Genomic DNA, 27170 nt, shown 5'->3' on the forward strand with positions numbered 1-27170 from the left:
CCAAGTTGAAAGCCAACTGAAGAATACTTAAATAGCCTCAAAAAGTTAACAAAATGGTTAAAATACCTTACTATTGTTAACCTAAGCCTCTGAAGAAGAAGAAGAAATGAATACCTAAACTATTTTCTAGAGTTAACATTTTTATTTTTTTCATTTCAGTTTGGTCTTGTGGGCAACTTGGAAGATGTTGTGAACTTAAAACACACACACACACACACACACACATACCAGAGAAATTAATATTTACTTTGTGTGGTATAAATAGTATTTGAATGAAATGAAAATACTTGTGTTCAATTAACTCTGGGTTCTGGTATTCTGAAGTTAAAATGTTTTATTCCTCTTAGAGAAAAAAAAAAACAGAAATAAGAAAGTTTTAAATTTTTCATTATTTACTGTATCTAAACTATAAACAAAGAAGTTTGACTTCTTAAATAATGTGACTATACTTTCTCCAACTTTTATGCCTCAATCCAGCATCTTGCCTTAACAATTTTTAGTTATCAGCTTCTTAAAAGATGCTTCAGAAGTACATATGGAAGGGTGAAAGGTACATGCTATTTTCAGTCAGCATCTGCAATACTGTAACATGAAAGATCTTCCCAATCTATTTTCATTTCTTTCCCTCTGGATAATCCGATTTACAACAGATTGATTGCTCAACCTCACCATGTCACTTTTCTATAATACCAAAAATGTTGCTAAAGTCCCAAGGTGAGAAAATGGTGTCTTTTTGGAAAATGTGACGCCCAAAAGTCAATTCAATAAACAGAATGATTTATGAGACCTCTAATGTCTTAGTGATATATTCCAAAATACTGACATTCAAATTTAAACTGAGCCTTTTAACTGATAAGGCTGCTCTTGGAAATTTTATTTAGAGGAAAAACTGAAATAAAATGCATTTTATGACTGACTCTGAAGAATTAAATTTTTCCCTAAGATGTAATTACTAGGGAAACCCCCATTTTCCTGTTAGAAATCACCTCGTTTCCTTGAACTCTCACAAATATAAAAGGCACCAGCATTGAAAGTCTGAAATCACAATTAATTAAAGAAATGACAAATCCTATTGGAAAGCAGACTGAACCAGAAGTTAGAATTCCTTCCTTAGGGTCCCAGCTTCACCACTTACCAGCTATGTCTTTGAGCAAGTGCTCAGTTTGAGCAACCTATTTAGTGTTCAGTGTCCTCATTTGTAATATAAGGAAAATGTCATCCACCCTGACAATTCGACAGTTTTGAGGTCAGATGATGTATCAAATATACACGTGCCTAATATATTGCAAAGTATCATATAAGCAAAAAATATTATCGGTCATTTTAGAAGTTTTAATGAAATATGTGGATTTTTAAATTTATGGTTATAATTTTTTAAATATATCGCACAATGTTTAATAAAAGACATTTTCTAAACTCAAATATAATGTTTGTACTAATTAAACAAAGTGTAAGTTCATTAGGGACAGAAATTAAGGGTTATATATATTTGTGTCCCTATTATTTTATAGACTGGTTCTTTGTAGGCTAAGTTGGTTAGTTGACTTATCTGTTGAATGACTGTTTAAGGAGGTTATTTATGAGGTTATTATTTCTCAATTTGGGAAGTATATATTGGCCTCTTTTAAGATTATGAGTTCTAATAATTTCTACTGTCTTTTCAGATAAAACTCATTAATGCTCTAATAGTATAAATAACAAAATTATCAGTAAAAATGCCATCACACTGTTACACTGATGGTGAACTGTGGGATGTATGACCAGGGTGGAGGCAGTATCAGATGATCAGTGTCCAACTGTTGCAAGAATATTGATGCTCTGAGGTCAGTGCAGCTAAGAGGATTAGTGATGCTAGCCTGCAACTAGCTTTAAAAATGTAAAACCAAAAGAACTATTCTAAATTTTTAGTATTTCCAATAAGTTATCTCCAAATGTAAACAAAGTTTCCCTAACCTATAGTATAAACTTGGTGATGCTGCCTAGTTTTGTGCATCTTCTCAGGAATTCATTTAGGAATTCTGTTCTTCCTTCCTAACTTTTGAAGTCTGTTCCTGCCACTTTAAATAACTGCTTTCTTACTTCCTCCCTAAAGTTTTTAGAAACTTTTCCATCCCTGTTTTGTAGTTGGCTTCTTTTAGAGTTTTAACAAATACAGGCATAGCATTGATACCTAAGTTGTTTTCACACTTAGAGCCTACAAAAATTAGCATAATACCTTGAAATGCATTTTGTCATCACTGCAAAGAAAATTCATTCATTAAACTTGTATTGAGCACCTGTTATGTGCTTATCAGTCTCCTAATACTCTTTTCATTTAATTGGCCACAAGTTTATGTAGATCAGGAAAATTTTTTGTGTCTATTTCAGGGAGACAGAAGCAATTTCAGCCAATGGTTCTTTTTGGGGAGTTATTGTAATGAATTGTGCCTAGGTATCATTTTATAATAAGAAATTACTTACTAGTTAGTAGTAATAAGCTTTGTTTGTGGTAGAAAGAATGGTTATTTTGGGTAGTAACAGAATTTTAAAAAGGAAGTTTCTTCTGTCTTTTTTTTTTTTTTAAGTATTATTACAAAAGTAATACTTATTCTAAATTCAGCCTGGAACGAGGAAAGGTGATGGGGTTCCTGAGGCAAGGAAATAGGCTTAAAGCAAAGGGAACAAATTGTATAAAGGCACATAAAGTGTGGTAAATTCAAAAAATGCCATTTGCTTAGAGAGGTTGGAATATTGGAGATATATGGAAAGTAGCAAAAGATGAGACTGGCAGCTTAATCAGGGCCCAGATCATTAATGGCCTTGTTTTCTCACCAAGAACTCAAAACTTTTTAAAAGCCTGTAAAAGTATTAAAGTAAAGGAGAGATTTTTAATGGATACATTTGAAAGGGAGTTTAGTAATATCTCAGGAAAAGTATGCTCAGTGGTTCGCTATGGTGCAAAGAGACAGAAACTAGTGAGCGTGGTACTTCAGGGGTATACCAAGGGAAGAGGAGTCTGGAAAGGAGAGTGAGAAGGAAAAGCCAATGTAGTTCAAGAGATTTATTGATCAAGAACACCAGGGTTCAAAATGCCTGAGTGAGTTCAATTGATTCCACTTATTTTCTTAATTAAATCTGTTAATGGCAGTGAGTATCAATTGGGGTTCAATGCTCCAGGGCATTTTATGAGTAATCCCATCAAATTTGAAGATATGATCTATCCAGAATAAAAATGATGCAGGTAGCATTATAAAAGAATAGCTTTTTTTGTAATATTGTAAAATTAACAGCCCTGTCTATTCAGATAGTACTTGTCTCTAAGAAACTCTGAACTCATTAAACAGTAAAGCCAGACCATGTTTTCTGTAGGCTGCAGAAAGCCAAAATAACAAGCAATGGCCTTTATCCACCTAGCCTTGCCTGTTTTGGGGGGTCTGTCTGATGTTCTAATATCATTGATGCCTTATTTTTAAGCACAAATGAGTTAATTGTGATTTTCTCTTAAATATGCCATATTGTTCTTGGCCTGCCCATTCTGTCTGTCTGGCCAGCCCATTCTGCTCCTTTTTAAAGACTCAACTGAAATGCCCCAAGTCTCTCTGAAGTCCTCTCTAATGTCTCAAGTTAGTACTTTATCTTTGGTACTCATACCTTTGCACATAATTAGCACACATTCCTTCTTCTTAGACAAGCTGTTAACTCCTTGAGGACAGGGACTATGTCTCATTTATTTTGAGATGCAACCTTAGCAAATAGACAAATACTGGGCATATAAGTAGGTTCCTTGATGACTGTTCCAAGCATGAAAACCATAGCTACCCAGAGCATGGAACCTGGGCTACACTGTTGATTGCCCTGAAAAGCATGACAGATGACCATCGATATGCTTGTTTTTCTTAATGTTGTTTATCAGGCCTCCCATGAAAACATTAAGTTGTGATTCTCATCCTCCCTCTCACATGCCCCTGTCTTGAGTCATCTTGCCTATTCAATTTTCTTACACTGTCTCTATAAAAGTAATGAACAAAACATCAATCTTCTCTGAAAAAATCTTGCTTTTGCTCTCTTGATTTTATACCTTTTCAAACAAAGAATGTATTTTTAAAATCTCTAAAGCATTAGTTTTAGCCCTTTTTTGTTTCCAGTTTTTTATATTTAAATTATAGAATATAGATGGTGTGCTATATCTCAAAAAAATGCTTTGAAAACAAGGCAACAAAAAAACTTTAGTAAAGAAGTCTAATGTGTATCCAAGCACTCAGTCATTTCCCTTTCACAAGTAAGTTATAACATGCAAGATACTTGTTGCTTCAGGCTAAGAAAAAAAAATTAAGAGCTGCCTGATTTGGGACACAATTTATTAGACTGAGCACGTGTCTTGCAATTTTCATTGATTTTTTTTCCCCATATTTTGAAGCTTTGGAGAAGCCAAAAATGCTAATGTTTTAACATGGCCTCCTCACTTAAAAATTAACTCCTTTGCTCTTGTTACTTTCTTTTTGGGCAAGGCAAACAACTTTGAAGTTGTCTAAGTAAACACCTTCTAACTAGAATTAGAAAGACTCATTTGCAGAACAGCTATAGCACAGAACAAATGACACCATTTGTATTAAAACATTCTATACTTGGGTTTCTTTTTCCATGACACCCAAAGAACCATCATTTTTAGTCAAGCTAAAAGTAGATTGTAATTTTATGCTTGTAAGTGATATCTCAGGAACAAGGATGCAGAATAAATGTAGAAATAGGATTTGATTTTTAAATTAATACCATATCCCAAAATACACTTCTTTACCTTGTTGAATATATTTGAGGTCCTGCTCATGTTTCCAGGAGCTTCATAATATTTATAAAACTGGAATGGGGAAAGGGAATGTTTTATTAGAGGCAATTTTTCCGTAAAGCATCTGGGCATCTTGCTTCTGTACTTTTAGTTCAATCTCTATGAATATTATGTGCAGCTTATTACAGTCTCTCTACTTAAACACAACCCTGAAAACTGTCTCTTGCCTTCAACCTTCATTTCAGCATGGATTTTTTTTTATATGCAAAAATGCAGTCTTTGCAAGAAAAAAACAGATCATCAACATTTGCTTTTGAAACAGAGCAAGTTAGATAATCCTCAATTTCTAATAGAAATATGGTATAGAACTTCCTGTTAGATATGCCATTTAATAAAGTTTCTTTTCCTATTCCTTTATTCTTAACAAAAAGGTAATTCCTTTTGACTTTCATCTTTGAAAATTGTTTGACTAGGAACTGTTAAGAAATTGAAACAGAGCAAAGATAGAAATGCTTGTGTTCATTCCTTGCCTCACGGTGGCTCCATTTAACAACAGCATTTGTGACTCAATCTGCAAAGAACCTCAAAGTACTTTTCATTTTTTCCTTCTCATCACCCACCACCCACTTTTCTTCTCATCTTCCTTGTTCGTATTCCTCCTCCTCCAAATTAAAGCTGTGTTGCCAAATTAGCCATGTTTGGGGGCTCATGCCTGTAGTCCCCGCAACTTGGGAAACTGAGGAAGAAGGATCCCCTGAGCCCAGGAGGTCGTGGCTGCAGTGAGCTATGATTGTACCACTGTACTCCAGTCTTGGAAATAAAGAGAAACTGACTTTAAAAAATAAAAATTAAAACTAGATTGCCATAAGAAATAGAGGGATGACAGAAGAGTGATCAATCAAGTATAGTAAATTGTAAATAGTAGAATCTAGGGGGAAGGTACAGAGGCATTCACTGTAAGATTTTTTCAGCTTTGCTATATGCTTGAAATTTGTCATAATAAAATCTTTTAGGAGTGATTGTCCATTAAATGGCAGGAATTTTTACTTATTCTGTGTTTAAATACTTTATATTATTGGAGAAAAATTAAGATAATATTTTTAAAGGCAACATGAAATTATCTTCACAGATGAAGTCACCAGACTATTAACTTAAATGTTCCTCATGTTTGAAATTTATATTCATTCATGCTATTAATAAATAATTAATGATGTGCCCAAGGAATAAGCAGTATACAGATTACATCATTACAATAGGGAATTGGTGGCATTGATGTATGTATAAGCAATGAAATACTATGCAGCTGTTAAAATGTATAGAATAGAAACAAATGTACTGACATGGAAAGATATTTATATGTTTAATATCCTGGCTATAAAACTAAGAATTTATTAATATAGCTGGAAGTACCATTTATATACTTAAAATGTTACCTCTTAATTATGAGATTATGAATTTTTTCTTATATAGATCTTTTTATCTTTTTAACTTTTTTCTAAAAGAATTTTTAAAATTTACTTTAGTAACATAAGAAAGAAGGTAAACAGAAAAGAATAGAAAAGAAAAAAGCCATGCTATTTTTCTGTGAAAATGGGACAAGGAAACTTTGACATCTTTAATTTTTAATCAGACCAAAAGGATTACTGGAGTTTTCCGTTTATATCACAGAAATCTCTCTTACATTTTCTTAATCTTGCTCTTGTAAAAAGTGCACTTGAAAAATGTAAAAACAAATAATTTCATTCATTTTTCTGAAGATATTTTTGTGGACTTGACTAGTGGCTTTTGAAAGGAAAGTTAAGATGTTTTCATGCTGCGGGGCCTAAGGCATTTTATGCTTGGAAATACCCTATCTTTAATCTAATTATTAAATTTCTACGTCTGACTCATGAGGAAAGGGAACTTCAAAGCAGAAAAGGGAAAATCCAATTTCTCTCTAAATACAATAATCGTTGATATATTTCAGATAACTTAACACCTATGCTCCAAGATTTCCAAGTGTCCTACCAGAAGAATTAAGAGTTCAAGGATGTGTTGGTTAAATAATAAAAAATGTTTTTACTTATTATAGATCCCTCTATAAGGAAACATAAACAATGAGTTGAAATTAGGTAATCTTTACAATATGTCTAAGAAAGGATAGAGGGGAAAGACAATTACTGGGGTGTTGTTTTTTCAGCCAACATTTATTGGACACTTTATGACTCTGAACTTAATGTTTCAGTTATTGTTTCCATGCTTTAGAAGACATATTTTTCCCATAGATTTTTTCTTTCAACAATTATTGAAATAAAATCTGGATAGAAATAAAAGTAAAATAAGCAAAATTAGAGTTTATCTTAAGGTTCCAGTTGTCTAATCCTTTCATAGTTGATTATATGGAATTTGTAATTTATTAGTGTGTGTGTGTGTGTGTGTGTGTGTGTGTGTGTGTGTGTGCGCGTGCGCGTGCACGCGCGCGCGCTCCTGCCCCTCCTCCTCTTCCATATTGGTAGTCTATTCCATGTATGTCTTTTTGGTCTTCACAGTATATAATGTTTTATGTTCTTTATCCCTTGTTTTTCTCAGGTAAAATGTCCAGTGATCGAGCTTTGAGGAAGCAGCAACAGTTAAACAACCTTGTTTATGTGGTGACAAATCAGGCCAAACCTGGTGACAGAATTGTGGATTTCTGCAGTGGTGGGGTATTACATCTTTCCTTTTATCCTTTTTTAGCCTTTCTAAGACTTATGTGACTTTCCTATATTACATTCAAGGTCATGTTTTTATTTGGCAAGATTGTTGTCTCAGAATGAGCAAAAGCCAAGGGAACCAAAGTTAACTTGTTTCTTTCACTGACTTTTTCAGGGCCATGTTGGAATTGTCCTTGCTCACATGTTGCCATCATGCCAGGTAAGGTCTGGATAAGAGATTAAAGGAAATATTGAAAAACTGTGCAGTTTACCAGCCAAATCTGGCTTATCCCTGCTCTTTGAGTTTCTAATCATTCACCCAAGTCTAATATGTGGCACAGGCATTTTCTTTTTTCTTTGAAGTAAATTTCTAAGATTCAGAATCTTAAGGGGGAAAAAAAAAAACTAGAACCACAAAACAGTTATCTATCTTTAAAGGAGGTTCATATGTTTAAGTAATTTTAAAAAGAACTATTTTATTGTTAAATAATTATGTTTCAACTAGATTAATTTCCAACATAATTTTAAATGGAAATACTGGTTTCTGAAACTTGCTAAGCACATTCTTTTGGTATCTTGATTTTGATAAGTTGCATCAAAACTGTACCAATAACAAATTTTTTTAAAGAAAAAAAAATCCTCAAAACCTACTATGATCCATTAAATGCTTTTCTATTCTTGTTCTCATTAAGTCATTGTCCATATGGATGTTTATTATTATAAATTCTAAAAATGCAAATATAATTTTAGTTCCCTGCTTTCACTCAATATTGTATCATAAATGTTTTTTCTATTGCTACTAGTTTTACTTATATATCATCATATTTTAGTGACTGCATAAAATGTTTTTAAGTAAATAAACCATAATTTATTCAATCATTACCACAGTTAGAGGTGTGAGCTGTTTTTAGTCTTCTGCCATATTATTTAGTCAATTCATCTTTTAGCATTTTTAACTTTTTTAAATTAAATTTTTAAATTATACTTTAAAATTTATATTAAAAGCTTTTTAAATAATATTTTAAAAAATTTTTGACATTTAAAAAGTACAAATTCAACTGGGGCTGAGTCATTACTTGTGAGCTCCCTAGAAGTTGTGAACTAATTACAGTGAATACTTCCAGAGGGAAAAAATTGTGGAAGAACAGATAGACTGGCCAGAATGACATGTAACAGAATGATTGGTAGATGAGGGTAGAAAGGGATTGTTCATTTCTTTTCTTAGAGAATAAAGAGGAAAATAAACAAGGAACCTTGGAAGAAAAGGTGTCTGCTTTATTTTTAAGGAAAGCAACAATTTCATGATTAAGAGCCCACAGAAATCCTGGAGAAACAAAGTCAGGGATGTAGCATACTTTCTTCCCTTCCTAATAGTTCTGGAAGCTTACACAGGTTGAAACTGGAAAAGGGAGATCTTAACTAGAATAAAGACCTTTGACATTAAGTTTACACTAACAGGTTTTTTATACAAAGGGACTCAGGATCTTTTCATAAGGACAAAATATGTGCTAGAAATGCTAGTGATAAAAGTGACTTAATTCTGCCCATTTTTCTGCATCCACTGTCTTCTCTGTCTGGATTACCATTGGAGACTTCTAAGTAGTTTCCTTGCCTTCTGCCTCACCCCCATCAATCCATACTACCCACTGCAGACTCCTCTTTTATCATAAATGTATGATCTAGCTCCGGTTTCCCTCTCCAGTCTCATTTCCACCCTCCACACTTTGTCCCCTCAACCCCACCGTCACCATCACACACACGGTGCTCTAGCTATACCAGTTTTTTTTTTCTCTTTCAGTTCTTTCAATATTCCATGCTCTTTCTTACCTCGGGCCTTCATACTTGTTTCTCTCTCAGCCTGAAACACCCTTCCATTCCCCCAGCCAATTTGTATTTATCTTTCAGACCTCAGTTAATGTGTTATCTCCCTCACAAAAATCTTCCTTAGTTGTCAAGTCTGAGTGCTCCATTGGCCCTGTTTGTTTTTCATAATACTACACTATGAGAATAGTTAAAGGACTGTTCATTTTTCCTTTGTGTACCAGGTTATCTGGCATACTTCCTACAGGATAGGGGTTCAATATAATATGTTCTTCATTATTAAAGCTATGAAACACAGTTATAATGCTTTGCCTAATGTCAAAATTACGTTACTGAGAATACTATCATTTCCTCTAAAATCTAGGTTACATTAGTAGAAAACAAGGAATTATCATTAATTCGTGCGAAGAAGAGAAGTGATGAACTGGGTTTGAGCAACATTTGGTTCATTCAAGCAAATATGGAGTATTTTATAGGGATGTTTAATATTGGGGTAAGTTATCAAGCAATTTCAATTTCTTTAATTAGTTAAATATGAAAAATTGCATGCCTTAGAGTAAAGGAGATAATTTTATATTCTTTGCTAAACAAAAAAATCTATAACTTTGTATACTTCTATTATTTATAAAGTATAGCGTACTAATTAATATTATTTTATTCATAGCACTTCATCATTACATAATAGAGATAACATTTTCTCTTCCACCAGACAAGAACTTTATTTTCTTCACCACAGACTCCCCCGTGCTTAGAATAATGTTTGGCACATAGCAAGTGCTTAAAAATGGTTAATAATTAAATGAACGAATTATAATGAAGATGCCCTTCCTTGGTTTATTCTGCATTTTTAGGAGACAATGGAAGAAAGAAAAACAAAGATAATTTTTAAAAAGAGAGTAGCTTGTTAGCAACTTCTAAATACTTAGCTTTACCTTTAGATATTTTCTTTAACTGAATTTGATGTCTACATGTACTTTAGCTTCTAAGGGAAAGACAGTATATTGATCATGTTTCTAAATTCTTAAATCAAATTGTTCTTATTTGATATTACCAAAAAGACCTAAAATATGTGATTCTGCCTAATCATTAAAACCCAAGATTATGTGTTATCTTGTAGAATTTGAGTTTTATAAATGTGTTAGTGTTACTGCTATGTCCTATATTGTTTTTACTAATATTTTTTCTGACATTGTTAGGAATGTATGTTCAATATTTTTAAAAATACATAATAATATAGAGAAGAAATCACCTATGTGCCTCCTACTAAGTGATCAATACTATCAAGTATCTTTGGCTTTTACATATTTATGCACCCATATATGTGCATATGTATACATATACTAGCAATGTTAAGACCATACTACATAAATCCTAAACATTGTCATAAATCGTTTCCCTATTTTTTAATCATTTTTTAAATTTGTATTTTATTTTATTTTACACTGACTGTCCACCTGGCACTGGCCCAGGCAAAGGCCGAGCTGGAGAAGGCTTATGTTCACCTAGGGGGGAACCCTGCTTTTTCACTGGGTGTGGAGCAGAGGCTGACACAGCTCATCTCTTTTTTTTTTTCGCTCTTGCTGGTATAACGTAATTATTACTATGATGAATACTTTATGGCATTGTTTAATATTTTTGATACATTTGCCTAATCACTTTCCAGAAAGGTCTTACCAATACCATTTTCAATTGTATGTAGTCACATAAACATGGGCTTGTCAAGGTGAAATTTTTATCCAGTTTCAGAAGCTCAGACCTTCTAATAGTACTTCTGATTTGCCCAGTGAAGCTTATTTGTTTGTTTGCTTGCTTGCTTGCTTGTTTTTAGAAACAAGATTTCACTCTGTTGCCCAGGCTGGAATACAATGGCACAATCATAGTTCATTGTAACCTTCAACTAAATCCCAGGCTTAAGCAATCCTCCCACCTGAGCCTTCCAAGTAGCTAGAATTATAGACATACACCACCATACCCTGCTATTTTTTTATTTTTTGTAGAGATGTGGTCTTACTATGTTGCCCAGGCTGGTTCTAAACTCCTGGTCTCAAGGAATCCTCCTGCCTTGGTTTCCCAAAGTGCTGGGATTACAGGCATGAGTCACTATACCTAACCTCCAATGATGTTTATTTCTTAAATATTGACACTGCAAATTTTGGGTTTTGCTGTTATGTTTTTTAAGCCAAAAAGCAATTTATTTACTTTATAGCCACATTCTAGAGAGGTTATCTCATGCCAGGCCTATATAAAGAGAAGTAACTGTTCTTAAAAACTGTTAATAAGGTTACTATTAATAAGGAAATTCAGGAAAATGTAGACATCTGATTCAGAAAATTCAAATTAAAAATATACCTATGTGCAACTTTAATTTTACATAAATGTTGAGGTAAGGGTTAAAGCTTCCCACAGAACAAGCCATTTAGCCAGTCTCTCCCTGTGTTACCAATACACTAGGCAGAATGTTTAAGATAGCAAGACATTGCTACCCCTTTATTCACCTTTCAAAACACATTTCCAGCTTCTATCTGTTCTTTATGTCTGTATGATCTTTTTGGGTTATAGTTGCTAAATCATTCTAACATATTCTTGTAGTTCCAAGTTTGTAATTCATTAACACCAACTAAAAATGTAAATATCTTTTGGGGAGCAACATTTTTCTCTACATTTCATAATAATACACCTATAATGACTTTTTCCTTCTATAATTACCTTTGTCAAGGTATATAGAAAATGAATTTAAATTACTTAGAAAGTTAAACCAAACTTAGATTCACTCTCAAGAAAAGAATTTGGCCTAGGAGGGTAATTGAGTTATTGTCGCTAGAAAAATCAGACTAAATGCATCAGTGGCTCTAACTCTTGTGTTAAATAGATTTCAGTAAAAATCATGTAGCTAGAGAGGAAACCAGAGTAACCAAGTATGGGAAATGCATTAAAACTGCATTAATCCATAATTTTATGATATTTCAATAAAGGCTTAGTTGGCATTTATCTTTGCTTAGTAAATACTTTTGTATTTTTCTTTATATAAAAAATTTTGGGAGATAATTGTGAAGTCTTAGAACCAACTACCTTTAAGAACTTTAAGCAAATCATTTATACATAAAAATTGAAATACTAATTGTTAGTCTTACCTCCATTAATACAATCTGTACCAGGAGAAAATAAATAGACTTACTAATAATAGGTTTGATAGGTTAATTTTGTTAACCTAGTTTTATTTGAAATAATCAATGGGAACAAACCGAAATGTTTTCAGATCTTTCTTTCATCATGATATTCCAACAACCCAATGTACTGTACCACCCTCATTTAAGGACTACATTGTGTTTATATGAGAAATATATTTCTTTAGAAATACAGAGGTCTAAGAAGCAAATAAAAAATTCAAAAATGTCTAGTAATTTTAATTTAAACAATGATGATACTCCATTTTGTTCTTGAAATTTTTAAATATTTAAAAAATATGATTACTCATTGGCTGCAGGGCTTCAGTGAGATTTGACAGTTTACAAATATACTTGATTATGAGAGCTTTGACAGTTTACATGACATTTGCAATGATTTGTTAATTACATGAAAAATGAGTTATATGAAAAACAAAGAAATAAAACTATCTAAGCATATTGTTTAAGAACATAGATTTTAACATTGGGCAATCTTTTGCTGAAATCCCAGGTTGGCACTTACTTGCCTTGGACAAACTTATTTAAACTTACTAATCTTCAGCTTTCTCACCTATAAAATGACATGAAAATACTTGGCTGATGGGGTGTTGATACAATGTATATGATGTACTCAGAAAGTTGCCTGCCATTTTTGAAGTACTCACTAAATCGAACCTTTTACTTGGTGCAGTGTGATCTCAATTATGTAAAAACTGCATAAAAAATAATGTGAAAAAATCATGCTAATATGTATTATTTTGAGGTAGCTATTGCTGTATGCTGTGTAATAATATTTTACCATTTATTATTTTTGATATTTCAAAATTTCCTACATTTAACATGTTATTTTATATTCATAAACATAAGCAATAAAGATAGAAAAATAAATATATATGTTTAAAATTATACATTTATAAACATAAATGTGTATTTATTTGATAGATAAGATATATTATTTCTTCAAAACAAGTATTTATTATAGAAATATCTTTTAGTTGATTTATTACTATTGTGATTATGACTGTTACTGTCCTGAAGAAAATATACAAGTCTTTTTGAAAGTAAAAAACATTCAGAAAGGTTTAAGGATTTTCTTTTTTTCCAGTTTCATTATATATAGCTGCATGACTCTGATTTAAGTGTATATTGATTATGTATTGATCCTTAAAGGACAATCTGCAAAAGATTGTTTGTAATAGTGTACTTTTAAAACAGCACTAATATCGCTTCTTGTCTAGTGTGGAATAAATAATCATTATTGTGAAAAATTACTTTTCTAAAATATTTTAGTTGGATGACTCCAACAATAACAGTCATCTCAACCAGATTAAGGTGTTGATTTCCAACAATACTGATGAATCTTTTCTATTTGTCAACATATATCAAAATCTCAAAACAGTTTTATTTTAAAGTTCTTTGTATTTAGTTTTTTCTATTTTAACATTTTTTCTATTTTCACCATAAGTCATTTTTAATATAATTATTTATGACTTATCAGGGCTGAGTGCTTAGTTGCAAACTCATTTCTAGTTATGTATGTATGTTAATATGCAATTAAAAGGAACATGATTAGCCAGGTACAGTGGCTCACACCTATAATTCCAGCACTTTGGGAGGCTGAGGTGAGTGGATTGCTTGTGCCCAGTAGTTGAAGACTAGGGTAAGCAACATAGTTAGACCTTGTCTCTACAAAAAAATGAAAAAATTAGCCAGGCATGGTGGCACACACCTGTAGTCTCAGCTACTCAGGAGGCTAAGGTGGAAAGATCTCCTGGGCCTGGAAGGTTAAGATTTCAGTGAGCCATGATCATGACAATGCACTCCAGCCTGGAAAACAAAGTGAGACCCCCAACTCAAAAATAAAAGGAAGAAAGAAAGAAAGCATGGGCAATTATAGACTGGAATTAAATAACATTTTTGATGAATAATTATATAATATTTAAAAGATAAAGAACATGAAAAATTATATATTCTACAGGCACAATTTTTAAAAATCATCAAGGCAAAATATAGAATTTCCAAGATGAAAATGGTAGATAGAGGTATTTCAACTCATTTTCTCCTCAAAAAAAGTTCAGATTCCAAAATAACAAGAACATGCACCAGGAAAATCAAACTCCATCTCTGATGAAACTATATTCTAGATTCTATCACTTGAATCACAGTATGAACTATGAAGGTGAAAAGCAAATGGAAGAAAAATGATGATACTGAGTAGCGAGGAGAAAGACCAAATTATAGCAGAGCTGGGTAGCAAGAAAGGAGGCAAGTAATTTTGCTCCCACAAAATCTTAGAAAAGTTGAGAAATTTAGAGCCCTATAAACCTCAGAGAAAAGGAATAAGGAAAGATTGAATCATGTTAAATTAAAAATATTATTTAGAGACCTAGATTCCCACTCTCATCTTGTGTAGACAAGAATCTATCACTCTCCGACTTCTGCAAGAAACAAGAAGTTTATTCTATGAAGAAACTGAATCAGAGGCAAAGAGGAGGACAATGGTGGTGTGCATTAGTGAAACAAATATATAATGAAAAAGAAAAATTAATGATCAGAGAACAAGAAAAGACATCTTGGAAAATAAAAATATGTTAGCCAAAATAAAAAGTATAAAGATGAAGTGTTAAAAAAGTATAAGATATCATTGGAAAAAATAGAATAAAAAAAGACAAAAAATAGAAATGGGAAAGAAGCAATTTTTTTATTAGAGATTTAGTCCAGGAATCCAATACTTCAGTGATAGCAGGATCAAAAAAAGAAAACAGATAAAATTGTGGGGAGGAAAATATTAAAGAAAACATCTGGAAGATTTTGTTAACAATGAAGAATGCATTTCTCTTCATTGAAAAAATTAACTTAAAAATGACGTGAATCAAGGCACATTGTGAAATTTCAGAACACCAAGGATAAACAGAGGTTTCCACAGAGGAAAAAAAAGTCATATACAATAATTTGGAATCAAAATGCCATCATATTTTTTAATAGTGACATGGAAGGCTAGACGACAGTGAAAAAAAAATGCCTTCAAAATTCTAATCGAAAATTTCCAATCTAAAATTCTATACCTAACCCATCTATCAATCTAGTATGGAAGTAAAATAAATAAAACATGTAGACACTCAGGATCTCAAGAAAATGTACATTGCACGTACCCTTTTACAGCAAACTTGTAGAAAGTGTGCTTCACTCAAATAAGAAAGAATATAAGAGACATCCAGTACAAGAGAAAGGTGAAAATAATTCTTGGTATGCTGGCAAAAACAAGTCCCAGTCCTAGGGAGAGAGCTGAGCAGAAATAGCTTAGAAAGCATGTAGTCCACATTGTAATAAAAGACTAGGAAAGATGTCTTCAGGAAAGAAAAATTGAGCTAATTATCCGATAGTTTTTCGCACAATGGAAAATTGTATTGTAGAGCACTGTACAGAGCTTTTGGGTACAGAAAGTGTTGGGAGTTAGAAAAAATGTATGACACACCTCAGCAGTGAACAGTATATGTAAGGCCATACTTAGAAGATAGGAAAAGGGAAGAGAGGATATAAATGTGGGGGTAAAAAGCTCTTTTCTCATAATAGAAAAATCATGTCTAAGATTTACAAATCAAGGGATACCAATATATATTTATCATACAGAAAAACAGATTTTCAGGAGGAAAACCAGTAAGTTGAACAGCATTGGCTTTGGTAGTCAGACTTTCTTTCAGGACTAGAGGAGTAGGTACAGAAAAGGGTCTCTTTAGATAATTGCATGCCTTTTAGCATTATTTGAATTTTAAAGCTGATTACCTGTAATATTATTATGTGAATGTTCTTAAAAAGGGGAAACATGAGTGCACAGTTGGGACCAAGCCTGCTGCTGTGTAAGATATCTGTGGTTTAAGAATCCTTCTTTGAACTGAATACTGCATATTCTCTCCCATAAGCAGGCCCTGAACACTGGTCACACTAGCACAAGTGTGGGATCGGCAGACACTAGACACTGCTAGGGGAGGGGGAGCACAGGGCAATACACTAGGTACCTGGTCCACTATCCAGGGAAGAGAGGGCCAGCTAGAAGCCCAAACTTCACAAGCGTGTAACCTACTTTTATAGTAAATCCCCACTTGTATCCCACAACTCTAAAATAATAAAAATAAAAAAGAATCCTTCTTTGAGAAGCAATGGCTCAGATTGTGATTGGACTGAGCAAGTTTAGAGATCATTCTGTTCAACCTTGTCAATTTACAGGTAGAAAACTTGAGGCTCTAAGAGGGGAGAGGGACATGGCAAGTTAATGTGACAGCTGGGACTAGAGTCCAGTCAGTGACTCCCTGTTCACTCCCCAGTCTATGGAAAGGACAGAAGACTAGAATAAAGATTGGTTTAGAGTCAGACAGACTGAGTTTAAATCTTGGCTCCACCATTTGTGACCTTGAACCAGTCGTTAACCTTTTTGAGCTTCAGACTCTCTATTTTTACAATGGAGAACAGTACCTATGTGCATGGTTTGGGCTAGGAAAAGCCTCAATAAATGTTGAATGAGTCTCAAAAAATAATAATAAGGAAAGCAAGCCTATTAGAATCATAAATACACTGCTTTTGGGGTATGAATAAAGCATAAACCTATTATCTTTCAAAATATGCCTTTTATTTGGAATCAACATATATACTCTTTTCTCTTATAATCAACTATACTCTTGTCATTCTTTAAGAATGAGAAGGTGTCTTATTGATTTGTCTAGAGTCTTGCATTATTAACTGCCAACTGAAAGATATGAGAGAAAGTGATTAATTTTATTTACTTACTATGCATATGGCAAAGATATGTAGACTGAGGTTTCTTGACAGTTCGGTTTTGTTTTGATGACTTACAAAGTGGGATAAGTATTGTACTTAGACCTTTTATGGTGTAGATTAAATTGAATTAAGAAAATGTAAGGGAAAGGCCTTTAATTCATAATACATGAATTCTGCCATACATAACTGGATCAAAAGTACTTACATTTACTTTAATGCATTACCTTGGCTAATAGACAAGTTTACAATTTTATCTTTTATTGAAATTCAGTGTAGAAACAGAGAAAGGGGTAGATAATAAGAGACCTAATATTTGAGAACTACAATTATGATTCCTTTGGATCAGTGAAACACTTGATTGTCATGATGTCAACTGAACAATGGATTTAATGTGGTTCCCCCCAGCATATTAGCCTCCTTAAACACTTGTAGTTTATATTTTGGTGTTTTTTATAGATAGTGAATCTATCCCATATTATGTTAATAGCAGTCTATGTAGTGTGTATTAACAAACTCTCTGATTCAGATGCTTAAAATGTAGTTAGAAATTAGATTTCATACAACTTGAATAGGAATGGCTTAAGGATTTACATTTTTTTAGATGTATTTATCTTTGTTCCTTTTTTCCTCTGTGCCTTCCTTTATGTGTGACCAGAACATAATTTACTATTTTTTTTTTCTCGTAAGACCATGGTGAGCCTAAGAGTGGCACCAAGAAATTATTTTTTAAAAAGATGGCCTCCTCACTGTGTAAGAAAAAGCGTTGTTTAAAAAAAAAGTCTCGCCGGGCTCGGTGGCTCAGCCAGTAATCCTGCGCCTTTGGGAGGCTGAGGTGAGTGAATTGCCTGAGCCCGCGGGTTCGCAACCCGCCTGGGCAGACGAGACTTCATCTCTACAATAAAATCAAAAAATTAGCCGGGCATGGTAGCGTGCACCTGTAATTCCGGCTACTCAGAAGGCTGAGGTGGAAGGATTGCCAGAGCCCCGCAGGTCGAGGCTGCGGTGGCCGGGAATGGCCACTGCACTCCAGTCTGGGTGACAGAGTGAGACTCCAACTCAAAAAAAAAAAAGTCTCTAAGAGCCCTTCTACTTCTAAAAATTATAGTCAAGAAGGGCTTAGTCTGATATAATGGAAAGAGTGTGAGCTTTGGAGGAAAACTTGGATTCAGAGTTTATCTGGAATGCTTGCTAGGTGACCTTGAACGTGTTATTGTAAATGGAGATAATAAGAGCTACTTAAAATATTGTCAAGAAAAGGAATCAGAATTAAATTTTTTTAAAAAATCAACGTAAAGATTTTGACATCCAGCAGATACTGAATACTTACTGGTTCCCTCTGATGTCATAATTCCAGAAGATAGTTAGCAGTGGTAAGATGAATAAAATAAGAGAAAGTACTTGCAAAGAGTATATAGGACCAAGAACCAAATTAAGGGTCCTTCGTTTGTTGTGTGACCTTGGAAAGGTTGCTTAACGTCTCTGTGTCGAAATTTTCTCATCTTAAAATAGTGCCTAATTAGATTTTTGAACATCCATGTTCATCCAGCATTATTCTCAATATCTAAGAGGTAGAAGCAAGCCAAGTGTCCATCAACAGACGAATCGATAGACAAAATGTGGTATATACTTACAATAGAATATTATTCAGGCTTGAAATCCTGGTATGTGCTACAGCATGGTCAAATCTTGAGGATATTTTGCTAAGTGAAATAAGCCAGTCACAAAAAGAAAAATACTGTATGATTCTACTTAAATGAGGTATCTAAAGTAGTCAAATTCATAAAAACAGACTGGGCACAGTGGCTCACACCTGTAATCCCAGCACTTTGGGAGGTGAAGGCGAGAGGATTGCTTGAGCTCAGGAGTTGGAGACCATCCTAGGCAATATAGTCAGACCTTGTGTCTACAAAAAATAAAAGTTAACTGAACATAGTGGCGTATGCCCATAGTCCCAGCTACGCAAGGGGCTGTGGCGGAAGGATAGCCAGAGCCATGATTGTGCCACTGCACTCCAGCCTGGACAAGAGAATGACACCCCTACTCAAAAAGAAAAGAAACAGAAAGTAGAATGGTAGTTACCAAGGACTAGGGAAGGGAGAAAATGGGAGTTGTTTAATGGGTACAGAATTTCGGTTTTGCAAGATGAAAACATTCTGGAAATTTGTTTCACAACAATGCGAATATACTTAACACTACTGAATTTATACACTTAAAATGGTTACGATGGTAAATTTTATGTGTTTTTGCCACAATAAAAAAAGTTTAAAAATATGTAGTTCCTACTTCATAGGGATGTTGTGTTATGTAAATACATGGAAAGCACTTAGCATAGTGCTTTACTCATTAAATGCTAAGTTTTACATAATTAATATTAATATAATTCTCTTTCTCATAAGAAATGCCATCTGCTATTTTACCTCTGTGCTTTTTACTTTTTCAAAGTCTTTCTATCCTACAAGGCCCTTTTCAAGTGCTGCTTCCTCCAGAAGGCCCTTCTTGATTTTTCCCTATCTGATTATACCCCCTCCCTCCTTTGATAATTTCTGTTTATCTCCCTTCTTTTTTTCTTTGAGTCGACATCTCACTCTGTTGCCCAGAATGAGTGCAGTGGCATGATCACAGTTCACCCCAGCCTCAAATTCCTAGGCTCAAGTGATCCTCCTGCATCAGCTTCCTGCATCAGCCTCCTGCATCAGCCTCCTGCATCAGCCTCCCAACTAGCTAGGACTATGGGCATGGGCCACCCATACCAGTAGTTTTTTTTTTTTTATAGAAATGAGGCTATGCTGGTCTCTAACCCCTGAGCTCAAGCAATCCTCCCACCTTTATCTCCTGAAGTGCTGGGATTATAGGTGTGAGCCACCGCGCCCTGCCTATACTCTTTTAAAAATGACATGTAACATATTGTGTCATGCATTATAGTTTTGTGTACTGCTTGTATGCTGTTGCTTATGTAATGTTTAACTCTTCTTGATATCCCCTGTGGTGCCTAACACATAAAAATAACAATAAATTTGAGAATTGTTTAAGCCTACACAATCCCTACATTCAGTTGATTGATCTGTATCAATCAACAATGGATTCAGTTGTTGCTATTAGCAGAGCATAGGAAAGGAACCATATTTTTTACCTTTTACTCCCAGCAACTAGCATAATACTGATATATAGGAATTGCCCAGTGATTGTTGAATAAATTCAGGAATGGATGGTGAATGAATGAATAGTTTAGTTTCTGGAACTGTGAGTAGCAACTATAGACATTTAATGATCTGTAAGAAATTGCTCAACAAGATCACTCGCCTTCATGTTGCTGCAGAAACTCTACACCAATGCAGTGGAAGGACCAGCACTATCAGCAATACCTGGGAGTTTGTTGGTAATGCCAATTCTTGGGCCCCTCCCTAGGCCTGCTGAATCAGAACCAGAATAGGACATGGACATCTTTAAGAGATCATTCTGCTTACCACACTATTCTCTCATATTCAGCCCTCTGCCCCATAGCTTGTTTACAAAACTATGTTCTCATTTGTCTTTTAGAGTTTTTCACAATGTGGATTTCGCTGATAGCATCCCCCAGGTGTTGTTTCACATATCACTCTGTTAGCTATATCTCCTAACAATTGGTAGTTAGATCTAGACTGTAAAGGCACTAGATTCAGTTTCAATTTGGGAGTATGTCATAGATGCTGGTGTTCTATCAGCAGTTTGGTTGTCTCTTGTGTGATGATAGCAGCATCCATGGTCATTGTCTCTAACTCCATTATTCAATCCCTTATTTCAGCAAGGATTGTAAAATGACAAGATTCTAATTTTATCATTTCATCTTCATTTAATTTCTGTTATCAAATACTTTGTTTCCCTGAGGAATATTTCACATAGGAAAGGTCTCATATTTTCCAGTTTTCAAAGTGGGCTATCTACCAAAAGTGACCCATTCGGTGTGGGAGGTATTTTTTGTGTCATTATTGACTCGTCAATATAATATTTGAAATACTTCAATCCATTGCAGTTGTTTTTCTCATTGATGCTGATCTTTATCCAGTGAGAGCTTCTTCAAGTTGCTCCTGAAGTCCTCCTAACTTCAACAGTATTTGATTGCTTCCTTACTTTCTAGTATAACAGAATGTTCCAGCTCATCTTATATTTCCTGCCTCATGTATCAAGTATGTCTCCTCAGAGCTCTAAAATCTTTTAAGGGAAATAGTATTTAGAATATCAAAATCTTGGTTCACTGTTGCTGGTTTGGTCTTTGTTTCTAGGCTTTTCACTGATCTTTTTTTTCCTTTAACAAAATCACCATGAGTTTATACTAATACTTCCCAATTTAAATTCAGGAGTATGGGATATTAACTTTGCCTCATGTATCTATCTTATTCCTCTTTCCCCCATACTAAAAACAATGTCTCTATTTCCTATTGGCACCAGCACTTTTTTTTTTGTTTTATTCCACAATTTATACACTTGAGTACTAGAAACACATGACACAACCACCAGTGATGATTGCTGAAAATAGTTTAAGAATTTTCTAACATGATTTTTCACTTAGCAATTATCTCCTGAAGATTACTCCGTAGCTGTGTATGGAGAAATTTCTGATTCCTTTTTAGAGCTGCAAAGTACTCCATTGTTTTTATTCCCTCAGTCCTTTGTCAGTGGAAAATTGTTTCCATTTTCTTGTCACTTCAAATATTTCCTCAGTGAATGCATCTTCTAATTTTGCCAGTGTGTCTCTTGAATAGATTTTTAGAAGTGAAGTAATATACAATTACATAGGTAATTTTGCTAGATATTTCTCAATCAATTCCTCCATAGGGTTGTGACATTGTATTCCCATCAGCAATACGTGATCATGTCTATTTCCCTGCAGCCTGGCCAACAGACATCAAATTCTAAGATTTTTACACTCTAACAAGCAATAAATAGCATCTTAATTTGTTTAAATATTTATTTTTCTTATTTTGAGCAATATGGGTCAACTTTTGTTTAAGGAATATTTACATGTTTTGTAATCTGTCCACATCTCTTGTTCATTTTGCTATCAGATTATTGGGGTTTTTTCTTTATTTTTAGAAGCTTGTTATATATTAGACAGATAAACCCTTTGTTTATGCTATAAGTTGTAAATCTTTCTACTTTTCATTGTCTTTTTACTTATGGTTTTTGGGGGTTTTCTGTCATTCTAATATATTTGTTTAAATTTTTATTTTGTCAGATTTATTAACCTCACCCCTTATTGCCTGAATATTTTCAAGTATAGTTAGGAATTACTTCCCACTCCCCTAGGCTATGGAAGAATCACTTATGTCTCATTTATTTCTTTTTAAAATCTCTAATTCATTTATTTATGTCTTATGCATGGTAGGAAGAACGTATCTAGTTTTTATTTTTTATATCACTGTCAGTTTAACCCAACCTCACTTATTAAATGGAGAAAAGTTCATTTTTTTCTCCCCTGGTTTGAAATACCACCTTTATTATATGCTAAATTTCTATGTCAAATAGTTCCTTTGGTCTATATCTCTCTTCATTATTTGCCTGTTATTTCTGAGTTGGCATTTAATGACAATGGAAACTAGGAGTATGTGATGCAGTAAAAGTAGACCTAAAACCTTTTAATTGGTAAATTGTTATGTTATCTATAAACTATTGTGTAAAAAGTTCTTCTATGTAATTATTTTGTTTAAATGACAGAAATAAACTCATTCTTTTGTGTTTAGCAAAAGAAATGTGAACCTAAGGAAAGAGGGACTTATAAAAAGTAAATTGTCTAGACTCTTCTTTTTTCAGTGCCTCAAGAAAGTTTTGTAGAGAAGCAGCCTGATGTAATTAATGCACAGGGGTCAGACTTTGGGGTCAGGATCCTGCCCCTCAGTAACTGTTTTGTTGTGGGCAAGTTCTTAATTTCCCCCAAGCTTTAATCTCCTCACCTCTAAAGTGGAGATAATAAAGCCTTTCAGGGTTGTTGTGAGTCTAGTTCTGCATGCCATCTTCCAGCATAGCATAGTGCCAGCATAGAAAGGACACTCAGTGCATGGAAGTTCTCTTCTCTTTTCCTCCAGGGGAAAATGCACCTATAATTTTTACTATGAGATTTTTCTCCCGCTACTCATGAAAATACAGATTAGCCTGATTTTTACTCTGAAAAGCTAACTAAATTAAAGGGGCAGATGAGAAATCAAGATCCTTTACTTTCCCATTCCCTGTAGTTGTTGCGGCCTTCACTAGATGGCCAACTTCTCAGGCTGTTTTCAGAATGAAACAGAAAATGTGGGTTGACCACAACATAGAGGTTGTTGACCTCTGTGCAGCCCATGTAAATATAAAGAGGGAAGAATTCAGGAGGAGGATTGAGAGCAGAGATTTTGCTTTCCTTTTCCCAGCATAGTATTGTTTTTAGCTTTCCAGTTCAAGAGGGGAATCTGGCTTATAATATTTTATATCCAGAAATTTCCAGAAAATCTCTTCTTCATCTTGATAGACCCTCACTATCTGAAGCTGGTGAGACCTGTCCCTAGAAGAGAAAATTATAATCCAATACAATTTGTCTCTGTCCAGAATGAAATGGAGATGTGAGCATTTTTCTGGCAAAATGCAATACAGGTTTTTCGTCTTTCAGAATCTTCACATCTGAATTTCCTATTTTGTTTTATTTGGTCTATTTTCATAATTATCTACTTCAGCTTGCAATAAATATAGATATATTCTAGGATATGTGCTTTGAAAATTTTTAAAATCATTTTAGAGTTCTTTTATTTTCATTATTCTGATTCATAATTTCATTCATTCTTTTTTAAATAAACCCCTTGAAAACACCTCAAAATGCCCTAAATAATATGATCTAATCTAATCAGTTTTGTGCAGTACTGACTGGATTATGTTCATGTAGTATTTGGATAAGTTTTTCCAAATACACTTTTTGCAACAGCACCATAATATATCAGTATTGTCAGCTATGGTTTATAGTTGAGAAGACTGAGGCCCAAAGAGGCTAAATTTTAAGTAGCCCAGGATCACACAGCCAGTGAGAATTCTAGACTAGAAATTCTCATTTCAAAAACCTAGTGTCTTTGGCACAATGCTACAGCTGAACTAAATCATAATGAGCAAGAGCACTAGTCTAGATATGCATATGTGTTAAGTTTTCCACATTAAAATTGCATCAGATTTCCCATTGAATGAATCTTATGCTTCACTTGAAATATTCCATTTGTAATCTTTGAACCTTGCTTTTCTTAATTAATATGAATAGCCAAGTAGTCCTTTGGTATGCCCAAAAAAGAACTATTTAAAAGGCACAAAAGTTGCACTATTCATTAAGAAGGAACTTACTGCTGAGGTCTGGTTTTCTTTTCCAGGTGGCGTTGCATGCCTGTGGAGTGGCAACAGACATGGTGATCGAGCACTGCATAAAAACACGGGCTTCCTTTGTCACATGCCCTTGCTGCTATGGTTTCATTCAGAACACCTCAAAGTTTAATTTTCCAAAAAGGTGAAATTTAGTGTTCTACCTAAAACACCAATATGAGAATAAACCAGAACACAAAACTTGTTTGAGATAAAGTTGCAATGAGATTTATTTTTGAGCTCATTTTCTCTTTCCACAATGGCAAGTATTGTTTGTAAATTGTATAAGGAAGAGAGAAACTCCTCTATGTCTGTCCCTGATTTTTCCCCTGGATCCAACTTTTGCTTGAAACTAGGAGTATGCCACTTTGAAGTGTGTCAGCTTTAGCACTTCTCTGTATATGTCTAAATGAAATTAAAACTCATCTAAGAGAGGGAGTATAGTGATAGAGTGTTAAGCACCTGGAAGTATAGTACCTCGGTGCAAATACTGGCTCTTATCATTTTGTAAGATGTTTCACCGCAGGTAAGTTGCATAAACTCTTTTTGCCCGTGTTAGCCTATGTTTTCTCATATCCAGAATGAGAGTTATAATAGTAACTACTACCTCAAGATTTTTGTAAGAAGCCCTTAGATAAGTGCATAAAGTAAGTGCTCAATATATGTGAACTGTTGCTAGTAACAATAGTAGCAGGTAGAATTTTTAAATACAGCCCATGAGTGTGGATGATTAATCTGCACATCTGACAGCATTTTTATAGTCTGTTTTATCACACACAGAATGGGGAGATACTTTAATTCTCACTGCTTTAATCTAGCTTATTGGAGAACCACCCCCTTGAGGTTTTTGACATTTCACTCTCTGATTTGTCATTATTGAGAATCATGATCATTTTAATTATGGGATCGATCAAATATGTTTGTTTTGGAAAGCCTATTCTGTAATATATCAGAAAAGACTTTAATCGGTTGTATCTTCACTTTTAAGAAATCTTAGAAAATTTCCATTAGAAGTTATACTTAAAGATTTCTATATAAGTAATTTAAACTAAGTACAAATAATAGGCTTCTTTATCTTTACTTGTTTTATTCTTTACCACAATTCCCGACAATGAGAGAAAAACCAAAAGAAAAGAAAAACAAAAAATAAAATATAATTTGAGGCTTATTCGACAGTTGAAACTTCATCTTATTCTAAATCTACACTGATAAAATGTATATTTTTATAACTCATCGTGAAATTTTTAAGTCTAGCACTATAAAGACTCTTAATAATGCTAATATGACTTGTTCAGCCTATAGTCTAACTGACTTTTAAAAAATTTTTTATTACAAGGATGTGGTGTACATTTCAGGGTTAAGTATATAAACATTGATTATGCAGGTACCCTTGTTAATGAGATATGCCCCTCCCTCCCCTAGCAGTAACCAAGCCTTTTTTAAAATTTCAGTTTAGTGTCAACTCTTTTACACTCCCATAGATTTTCCCTTCCTAGTCCTTGGAACTGATATCTTTAGAAAGTTTCTCTTTGGATATAAGACCTACCTCAATCACCAAAAATAGAGTTGGAATTATGAATAGCATACTGTTTCTATAATATGTGGAAATAAGTACTCATTTTAAACAAACAAATCAGCACTAATAAAATTTAACATCAAATGTATATGTTTTTTAATAACTTAAGCAAGAGCAAAGTCTACAGCACTATAAAATACAATTTTAGTGGCTATGACAGTAGTGATTTTTCTGATGTATTAATCATGTCTTTTTATTTTCTGATATTTCACTACTTGGGGCCTTTCTGATCCTGAGATACTGCTCCTCCCAGGGCTAGCCAATTCCTAGAGATAGTAAAGGACTTCTCTATAAGCATGCATTTATTATTTTCTTATATATATATATATTTTTTAAATATTTGGGGTACAATTCAGGATTAGGTGTATAATTAGACATTGTACAGGTAAAGTTTGGCCCTCCCTTTGGTCCCCACTTTGCCTGGTTTGAGATCAGGTACCCTTTTTGATGTTATGTTCTCTCCCCTCACCTTGTCACTATCCTGCTACTGCCAATCCCTTTCTTAAAATATTATGGTAAATGTTCAGGATCCACTTGTGAGTGAGAGCATGTGGTACTCAGTTCTTTGTTTCTTTTTTTTTTTTGAGTTGGAGTCTCACTCTGTCGCCCAGACTGGAGTGCAGTGGCCGCTCCCGGCCACCGCATCCTCGACCTGCTGGGCTCCGGCGATCCTTCCTTCTCAGCCTTCCAAGTAGCCGGAATTACAGGCATGCGCTACCATGCCCGGATGATTTTTTTATTTATTGTAGAGATGAGGTCTCACTGCCCAGGCGGGTCTCGAACCCGCGGTCTCATGCAATCCACTCACCTCAGCCTTCCAAAGGCGCGGGATTACAGGCTGAACCACCGAGCCTGGCTAGTTCTTTGTTTCTTAATAGATCACTGAGTATGATAGACTCTAAATCCATCCAAATTGCTGCGAAGTCCACGTTTGTCCCTTATGGCTGCATAATATTCCATTGTATATGTATCACATCTTTTTGATCCAGTCCAGTTTTGATGGGCAGCATGTTTGCTTCCAAGCATGCTTTTCTTTTTTTTTTTTTTTTTTTTTTTTT

General features: G+C 34.0%; 1 protein-coding gene across 1 annotated transcript in view; it reads left to right on the forward strand.

The window, feature by feature from the left end:
- Positions 1–7334: 7334 nt before the first annotated feature.
- GSTCD (glutathione S-transferase C-terminal domain containing) overlaps positions 7335–27170 on the forward strand; it is a 29114-nt gene continuing 9278 nt past the window's right edge. Inside the window, exons 1-4 of the mRNA XM_008055882.1 lie at positions 7335–7446; positions 7610–7654; positions 9620–9748; positions 24548–24681. Coding sequence (XP_008054073.1) covers positions 7336–7446; positions 7610–7654; positions 9620–9748; positions 24548–24681 — 419 coding nt within the window. The 5' untranslated portion in view covers position 7335. The remainder of the gene's footprint in view (positions 7447–7609; positions 7655–9619; positions 9749–24547; positions 24682–27170) is intronic.

This window comes from Carlito syrichta, unplaced genomic scaffold, assembly GCF_000164805.1.
Source record: "Carlito syrichta isolate Samal-C Ts95f unplaced genomic scaffold, Tarsius_syrichta-2.0.1 Scaffold302017, whole genome shotgun sequence".
In the NCBI taxonomy this organism is placed as follows: domain Eukaryota; kingdom Metazoa; phylum Chordata; class Mammalia; order Primates; family Tarsiidae; genus Carlito; species Carlito syrichta.